This window comes from Prionailurus bengalensis, chromosome X (assembly GCF_016509475.1).
Source record: "Prionailurus bengalensis isolate Pbe53 chromosome X, Fcat_Pben_1.1_paternal_pri, whole genome shotgun sequence".
In the NCBI taxonomy this organism is placed as follows: domain Eukaryota; kingdom Metazoa; phylum Chordata; class Mammalia; order Carnivora; family Felidae; genus Prionailurus; species Prionailurus bengalensis.
Window position 1 is genome coordinate 48,566,893 of NC_057361.1, and position 8,823 is coordinate 48,575,715.

The 8,823-nt window shown below is 44.2% G+C and overlaps 1 protein-coding gene across 1 annotated transcript; it reads right to left on the reverse strand.

The window, feature by feature from the left end:
* Nucleotides 1-1,497: 1,497 nt before the first annotated feature.
* MAGEH1 (MAGE family member H1) lies at nt 1,498-2,930 on the reverse strand. Its single transcript, XM_043569917.1, has one exon. It carries the CDS (start codon nt 2,665-2,667, stop codon nt 2,008-2,010), a length of 660 nt encoding a protein of 219 aa, XP_043425852.1. The 5' UTR covers nt 2,668-2,930; the 3' UTR covers nt 1,498-2,007.
* Nucleotides 2,931-8,823: the final 5,893 nt, after the last annotated feature.

Below are 8,823 nucleotides of genomic sequence, written 5' to 3' on the forward strand. Positions count from 1 at the left end.
GGACTTAGTTCATACAGTGTCTAGCTCTAGGGGTAGATGTGGTAGGCTTTGGGGGTGGCCAGAGCATCTTATGTGTGTTCTTTGCCTATAGCTGAAAAGAATTTGAGGGACAACTCCTACATCTCCAGAATTGCTGCAGGGTGAGGTAGAGGATTCAGAACTCCCTGGTGATAGCATAGATGGGAAGGGCATTGAGCTCCTTGGTATAATGAGGTGAGAAAGCATGAAAGCTCCTGGAGGTGGGAAGAAACCTGATACCACATGCTTAGTACACCATGAGCCACCATGCCAGGTAGCCCTCTGGACTAGCTACCCGGCTGAAGGAGAGAGTCAAAGTGCTAACTCTGCTCCTCTCTCACCCCAGAGTGTGTACCCCCCACCCCCACCCCCACTTTTAAAACAATTGGTACACCTTAACAAACTGCAGGGGTTTTTTGTTTTTTTAATTTAATGTTTATTTTTGAGAGAGAGGGAGACAGAGGGTCTGAAGCAGGCTCTGCACTGGCAGCCCAGAGCCCGATGTAGGGCTCAAACTCAGGAACTGTGAGACCATGACTTGGGCCAAATTCGGCTGCTTAACTGACTGAGGCACCCAGGTGCCCCAACAAACTGTAGTTTTTGAGAGAAGTGCCAGGTTACCTTTCAGAGATGCCACAGGCCCAGTCTTCTCTCTGACTCATCCAAGAGGCTCTGCTGTTTTTTGGTTTCTTAAATTATTTTTATTCCGGGATTATCACTATTACTGACCATTTTTGTTCTCATTAAGATCAGCCATAACTCCCACCCTTTGAGTCTCTAGCTTCTGCTCACCTCTTTCCCACCTTATTTCTTTTTTCTCCACTTCCCCCCCTTGACATAACCTTAATCCTACAGTGGAGCATTTTTTCCCCTAATGTCCATGCTGCCTTTAGTGCCTCCATAATTACTCCTTTCCCATCTTCAATACTATTTTCAGACCTCAGGTTATCATTTCACCATGAATTTTCTGACAGTCTCATCTTTTTAATTTTTGTAGTATCCCACAATGTCCTTTATCCTGCAACCACCCCACTCTCCCTTGCCCTCCCCTCAGGATGATTAGGTGTGTTTTCTATTTCCACAGTACCCCATGATAGTCCCTCCCCTCTGCCAATGCCCCTTCCCCCAGGCTGGGTTAGGTATCCAAAAGTACCTAATGCACAGTATTTCATACTATGCTCTGAGGCCCCTTTTAAATTTCCCCAAGCTTATTTAAGCATCTTTTGGATTTTCATAGAATCCTGTGATATCCTCTCTCCTGTCTCACCTCCAAGACAGGTCACAGAAGTGTTTCTAAATTTTTGTGGTAGCCCACACTCACTCCCTATTACAGCATTTACCACACTGCCAGTTTACATATTTGTCTTTCCCATGTAATCTAGAACATTCTTTAGAACTGAGGGCTGTGTGCCATGGAGGATCCCCAGAACCTAGACTGGTGCCTCATACATAACCGGTGGTCAATAAATGAACAAGGTGTCCTCGTCATTATAGTTTTATTTTTTTCTATATTGTGCAGTAGCTAAGGAAATTCATGGTAGTTGTCAGTTTTCTTTATACAACAGTAGACACAAAGGTTTCAGAAAGGTCAGACATAAAAGAATTTCCCCATCCGTCTCTCACATACCGGTTTATTTCAAACTTTTCAGAATTACCTATTTCAATGATGTAAAATATGTACCAGATCACAGAATATGATGGACTCATTTTATAAGGGTAGCAAAACTGTTATACTAAGTCTCAATGACAGACAAAAAGAAAAAACATATCCTTTCTGTAATCATCTTTTTAATCATATTATGACCTTCATCAGCACTATATTAAGACGTATACAATTGTACAATATTTTGCAGTTAACAATTAGCACTGATCACAAATACCAAATGTCTCCCTTTTCACATCATGTTCAACTCAGCACCCAGCTAATCTACTCCTTTGGGTACCTCTGATGCTGTTTCCAACCCCCTCAAGTGTCTGCTCCAGATTTCCCTAAGGTGCAGTGTAACCCCTAGCACCTGAATTAAGGATAGCCTCAACTTCTGCATCATCATCGGAATCCCAATCATAATTACATGGCCAGTCCTTGGAGCATCGGTTACGCACCCTTGCCACAAAATGCATGACTTTCAGCTTGCTCGATTCCACATGTGCTCTAGGTCCCCAGAAGAACTCATACTCCACGGGACTGCTACGTGGCACCGGCTTATAAATCAGGTACCCTCTGCGCACAAACTCCTCTGTGACGACCTTCTTTGGATCTCCAAAGATGCTGTGCTGCCGGCCAGGCTGCATCCCCAACTTCCCAAGCACTTTCCAGACCAGGGCCTCCTTGGCGCTGTTGCCCATGATGAAGATGAGGGCTAATATGGACATCAGGAGACTTTTCTTGGTGCCTTGAAAATTGCTCCGGGCTACGGAAGGCTTTTGTACTTGAGCAGTGCTGGAGGCTTCCTCAGGTGTAGTGGAGGCCTCCTCCGGAGTGCTAGGGTCTTCCTCAGGGCCACTCTGGTCGTCCTCCGGGGTGCCTGGGGCCAGAGAAGAGGCCATCGGGGTCTCAGAAGCTTCTGAGGCCTGGATCTTACGATTGTTGCGGTTCTCTTCCGCGGCTCTTGCGTTACGGCGGCGCCGACTCTTCCGACCCCGAGGCATGTCTCCCACTATGGGCGCCGAGCCTATTGCAATTCTAGGGAATGATGCCTGCAACTTCTGCAGAAAGCAACTATCTCTACCTTAAGCGGCCGCTGCTGAAACCACCAATGTCAATAGTCTTTGTAGCAACAAGCCAGATTTTCTCAGCGACAAAGCTCACTCCCAGGGAAACAAAAATGCGCAAGCAACAGCCGCCTGCATTCACTCCCGCTGCAAGAGCCAGAACGCTAGGCAAAATTGACTCCGCCTTTTCTGCCACGCACTCACTGAACTCCAAAGAGGAAGTGGGCGGCTCCTCCACCCAAATATCCGCTCTCAGATAGGAAAAGAGGCATGACAAGGCAGGGGTGGGACTAGGGCAGAGATGGCAGCTAGGGATTGACAAGGGCAGGAGAATGCACAGGAGAAAAGAGCATAGGGCTCCTGTATTTTTCAGTCTAGTACAAAATTTGCTAGCGGGTATTGAGAAAGAATGTGTCTTTAGTTCATTCTCACAGAAGGCAGGCTGTACATATATGAGTATCGAGGGGGTGGTGGTGGAGGGTTTGGGGGGATGGAGTTGAGGGGTGTATTTATGGAAGGTTCAGCTGGTCTCAGTTCTCCTATCCTGTGTTGGCTTACACAGCATATTCATTCACCATCCCCGTTCTCAGAAATAGTTTATGTGTATAGGAATTAATTTGTGGGCCATCTAGGATCCACCTAAGATGTCTATGGCTGAATCACTGGGTGATTAGGGGAAGTGGGGCTTCAAAAGCAGCAAACAGTGTGCAAGAGGTGCAGAACCTTTAAAATGTTCTATATTGACGGGATTGTTAAGCAGAGCACTGACTGGATCAGACTTTCATTGCACAGCTTCACAGAGGCTGTACAGACTGTTGTCTGGCAGGTCACTTAGGAAGCAATTAGAATAAGAAGCAAGAGGGAAACAAAGTGAGCCTTAAAGCAGTTTCCATGGGGATGGAGAGGCAGAAAGGCATTTTAAGGGTGATGATGGACAGGCTTTAGGGACTGATTGGATGGAAGAGGGGAAAGAGGAGAGGGTGGTGGAATGCAGATTAACTCTGAGGTTTCTAGGCTCCAGTCCACCTGAATGCGTGATTTATTTTGGTTGTTTAATTCATTTGGCAACCCTAATGTAATTCAGAGCATACTCTCAACTTTATCCACTCTGGTTCTTTGCTTACTGCTTTCTCTGTCTGAATTGTCTTTCCTTTCATCTCCAACTATCTAAATTCCGTCTGCCTGCTTACAGGCCTCTTCCTGCCTGAAGTTTGTCTTCCTGGAAGAGTAATGAGTCCATGTTTGCTCCTCTACCCCTGAGGGAGGAGTCTCTATAGCAAGCACTCTGTATCTTTCTTATGTCATTCCAAAGATACTATTTTGCATAAGTCACTTCACCTCTCTGAGCCTCGGTTTCCTCATCTATAAGGTGTGGTTAATTAAGTGCTGGCCTCATAGGGTTGTGAGAATTAAATGAGATAACAAATGAACAGCACTTGCCATGCAAGAATCACAGCCTTTGCCTCTCAGGTGTTTCAAGCAGTGTGTGAGAGTGGCATTTAATATGCATGTTGAAAGAATGCATCTTGCATGTGTGTTTACCTGAACATTTTAAAAGCAAGCAAAAACTTTATACCTTTATGGCTGGAAGAGATTAAATGCTTGCTTGACAGAACCTCGGATTATAATCCCATTGAGGGGAAGGGGCCCTGTCTAGCCTCTTGATGTCTCCCAGACTTCAATAGAGTTTGTGGAGTATCAGGATATGGTTACTCCTGGTGAATAAGTGTTGGGGTGGGGCAGTAGGTCCCATTCAGAAAGCAGAATTGCCAGCTGAATTGCACCCAAAAAGGCCCAGTCCTCTGTACATGTGTAGAAAAGGGATGCTTGGTATAGAGTAACGAACATTGAACTGAGACCTAGGAACATGAGTTCTGGCCCAACCTGTGTTGCCTACAAGCTCTTTGACTTTGATGAGCTCACTTACCACCTCTGTCCTGTGACTTGTCCTCTGAACAGACAGGAAAAGGCTAAAAGGCTAATCTCTCCAGCCTTGTCTGCCAGGCCTGTTGTCAGGCTCTCTAGAAATCCAACAGTACATCCTGGCAACCCTGGATGAAAGCAGGTTCCTCTGAGCTCAGTTTTTTTTCCTTTTGTTTGTTTTATGTTTGCTGTTTATGAATTGGTGTGGCTAGAGGACTGCAAAATCACCTATATGCTTTCAAATAGCTTCTCCATTCTGATGGGACTTTATGGGAATGTAAGCCAGCAAACTCATTCTCTTCCCAACGGTCACTTTCTAACTGAAATTTTCCTTATACCCAGAACCTACCAAGGCCTCCTGTTGAAGAAGCCTGGCCATAAACTAATTTGGGGAAGTGTATGCTTACTGCTGCATTTCCTTCTGCATACCAACCAGCTGGGTGAGGAGGGGGTGCCATCTCTCTGCCACAGCCTTCATCTGAGTGAACCTTTGCTCCACTCCACAACTAGGACAGGGCAGCTGTGCATAGCACCCTGGGTAGATCAGAGCCTACCTGAAGAAATGTACAACCTAGGACTGTGACTTCCAACCAATTTCCTCAAAGGAGTAATCAGGAACAGTGTTTAAGTTGTGAGCTACACTCAATGTTCACAAAAGCTTAACAGAAATCACATTTACATAAGACAGGCCATAGAAGTTGTTAGTCAATAAACACTGTATTTAATACCCAGAATATCATCAGGCATGGTTTAACAGGAGGATATAAAAAAACCATGCCTCTGGGACATTGCGGACCACAGCTTTGTTTAGAGCAAGTAGCACATGACAAAGGAAGGGCAACTGACTTGTGAGGGCCTTAGGAGTACAAAGAGAGGAGGGAAACTAACACTGTTGTGGTAGGCTATGTGTCCAAACTACCTTCAAACTGAAATCTTTACAACAACCTTTAATTACCAATGAAGCTAGAGAAAGGTTAGCTCTCTTGTCCGTGATCATAGCACTGCTGATGAATGTCAATATTTGGGCTCACATCTTCAGATTTCCAAGCCCTGGCTTCTGCCATCACACACCTCACAGCTGCTCCAATTGAGTGCACATTTAGTGGTTCCAGAGGGCTTAGTATGGAAGGGAGTATTATTGCTCTCTTGAATAGGAGCAGAAGGAAGAGATGAGAAAAGGGACAGATGTGGGGAGGAGCAAAGCAGGGATCCTTACTCACTTTACCAGGTTTTCCATCACTGGCTCTGCCCCTTCCAAGCCATGTCAAGTCAAGTGTGTCACTTAACCTTTCTAAGCCTCAATTTCTCCTTCATCTGCAAATGGGTATGTCACAGTAGTGTTGTAAAGATTAAAGGGAAATAGTTCATGCAAGATAGGGTAGGCTGAAAAATTACCCCCAGACTCCAAAGGTGTCCACATCCCTATCCATAGAACCTGCAGCAAAAGGGAACTTTGAAGATGTGATTAAGTTAAAGGTCTTTAGATGGGAAGATTATCCTGGAATATCTGGATAGGCCCAAGGTAAATGCAAGAGTCCTTTATAGGAGGGAGACAGTAGAGTTAGAGTTAGCGAATCATGAAAGGATGGAAGCAAATATCAAAGAAGAGAGAAGAGGCTACACCACTGGCTTTGTAGATAGAGGAAGGGAGTATGAGACAAGGGATGTAGGGGGTCTCTAAAAGCTACAAAAGACAAGGAAGTGGATTCTCCCCTGGAACCTTCAGGAGGAACACAGACCTGCAGACACATTTTAGACTTCTGACCTCCAGAATTGTAAAATAGTAAATTTGGTTGCTTTCAGCCACTAAATTTGTAGTAACTTGTTGCATCAGCAGAAGTAAAGTCATACACGAGACATGTGTATATCTCATTCATGGGGAATATGTAGTGAACAAGAGCCATGATTACTGTTGAGATGAATTTATACTATTGCCATATTTTCAGTGAAAGTACTGGTAAGGACTGGAGTGGGATATGAGACTGGGCTGGGTACATTCTGTGGGGTTGTCTATTAACCCACCCATCCCAGGCACTGTCCTGGCTGTATGCCCAAGTGTCCATAGGCATTGCTCTCACCTGGGCAGACATCACTATAGCCACCACCTGGAGGTAAGTTCTGGGGGCGAGATAGGTAAGGAAATGCCAGGGTTAGTCCACACTACTTTTGTTGCCATACACTAATCACCTTTTGGTTGCCTGTGGGCCCTGTTCTGATGCCAGCCAGCACCTTGCCAGGGCATAGAGCACTCTTGGGCCAGTTCCTCCATTTGCAACAAGCTTTGCACAGACTGTGGGCCATGGCTGACTCAAACAAATGAGTTGGACCCTATCTGCTGTCCCTCTGGTCTGCTGACAATTTCTTGTCTGCTGGCGATTCTTTCTGAGTCATTTCACGGTACAGGTATGGACTTGTTTTACAATTTCCAGGAATTAGGGCCTTTCAAGGAAGTCTATAGCATGTGCACTCCTACCATCATGAAACAAAAGCCATGTGATTACTTTTGGGGTTTGTTTGCTGGGTTTTAGGAAGAAATATCTTTACTACAAATTAATCTCAAGCATAGGAAGAAGAATAAAGATTAAAATTACAAACACCTGCATAACCCATGCCCCACTGTCCCAAATTTAAAAATTAGGTCCTACTTTGGCCTATCCTTTACATTACAGATATGGAAAAACTCTCTGTTTACCTCTTCCCAGATCCACACTGCTCTTTCCCTCCTCAGTGGGGCCCTGCTATCATGAATTCAGTACTTATTACACCTATGAAGAATTGTACATATTTGTTACCTATTTCTGTGTCCATACACATTACATAGGATGCTTTTTAATGTTTGCGCAAGTTGAAATGTAGCTCTAGTCATTTTAATTTAGATATACTATTTCTTTCAGTACTTGCAGTTTATCTTTCTCCTGATGATCTGGACTTTTGCCGTTTCCATTTTTTTTCCACAAGAAATAATGCTCTTATTAATACTTTTGTACCTGTCCCCTGAGAACATGTGCATAGTTCTCTAGGATCACCAACTGGTGTAGAGTTACTGGCTGCATCAGCATAAATGTGGTTTTTTTTCAATATATGAAATTTATTGTCAAATTGGTTTCCATACAACACCAAGTGCTCATCCCAAAAGGTGCCCTCCTCAATACCCATCACCCACCCTTCCCTCCCTCCCACCCCCCATCAACCCTCAGTTTGTTCTCAGTTTTTAACAGTCTCTTATGCTTTGGCTCTCTCCCACTCTAACCTCTTTTTTTTTTCCTTCCCCTCCCCCATGGGTTTCTGTTAAGTTTCTCAAGATCCACATAAGAGTGAAACCATATGGTATCTGTCTTTCTCTGTATGGCTTATTTCACTTAGCATCACACTCTCCAGTTCCATCCATGTTGCTACAAAAGGCCATATTTCATTCTTTCTCATTGCCACATAGTATTCCATTGTGTATATAAACCATAATTTCTTTATCCATTCATCAGTTGATGGACATTTAGGCTCTTTCCACAATTTGGCTATTGTTGAGAGTGCTGCTATAAACATTGGGGTACAAGTGCCCCTATGCATCAGTATTCCTGTATCCCTTGGGTAAATTCCTAGCAGTGTTATTGCTGGGTCATAGGGTAGGTCCATTTTTAATTTTCTGAGGAACCTCCACACTGCTTTCCAGAGCAGCTGCACCAATTTGCATACCCACCAACAGTGCAAGAGGGTTCCCATTTCTCCACATCCTCTCCAGCATCTATAGTGTCCTGATTTGTTCATTTTGACCACTCTGACTGGCGTGAGGTGGTATCTGAGTGTGGTTTTGATTTGTATTTCCCTGATAAGGAGCGACGCTGAACATCTTTTCATGTGCCTGTTGGCCATCCGGATGTCTTCTTTAGAGAAGTGTCTATTCATGTTTTCTGCCCATTTCTTCACTGGGTTATTTGTTTTTCAGGTGTGGAGTTTGGTGAGCTCTTTATAGATTTTGGATACTAGCCCTTTGTCCGATATGTCAAGCATAAATGTGTTTGGATAAACCACATGGATTTCTGCTTTGTTTCACTTATAAAAATTGGATAATTCTATACACAATTTCCATTTCATTCTTTTTCCTGATCTACAATAAAATTTCTTCAACTCATACCTCTAATTCTTTCATTATAATGGCTGAATAATGTTCTTGCA

Bases quoted from the DNA above. Each gene is read 5' to 3' on its own strand.
- MAGEH1 (XM_043569917.1), bottom strand. From the start codon at position 2,667: ATGCCTCGGGGTCGGAAGAGTCGGCGCCGCCGTAACGCAAGAGCCGCG.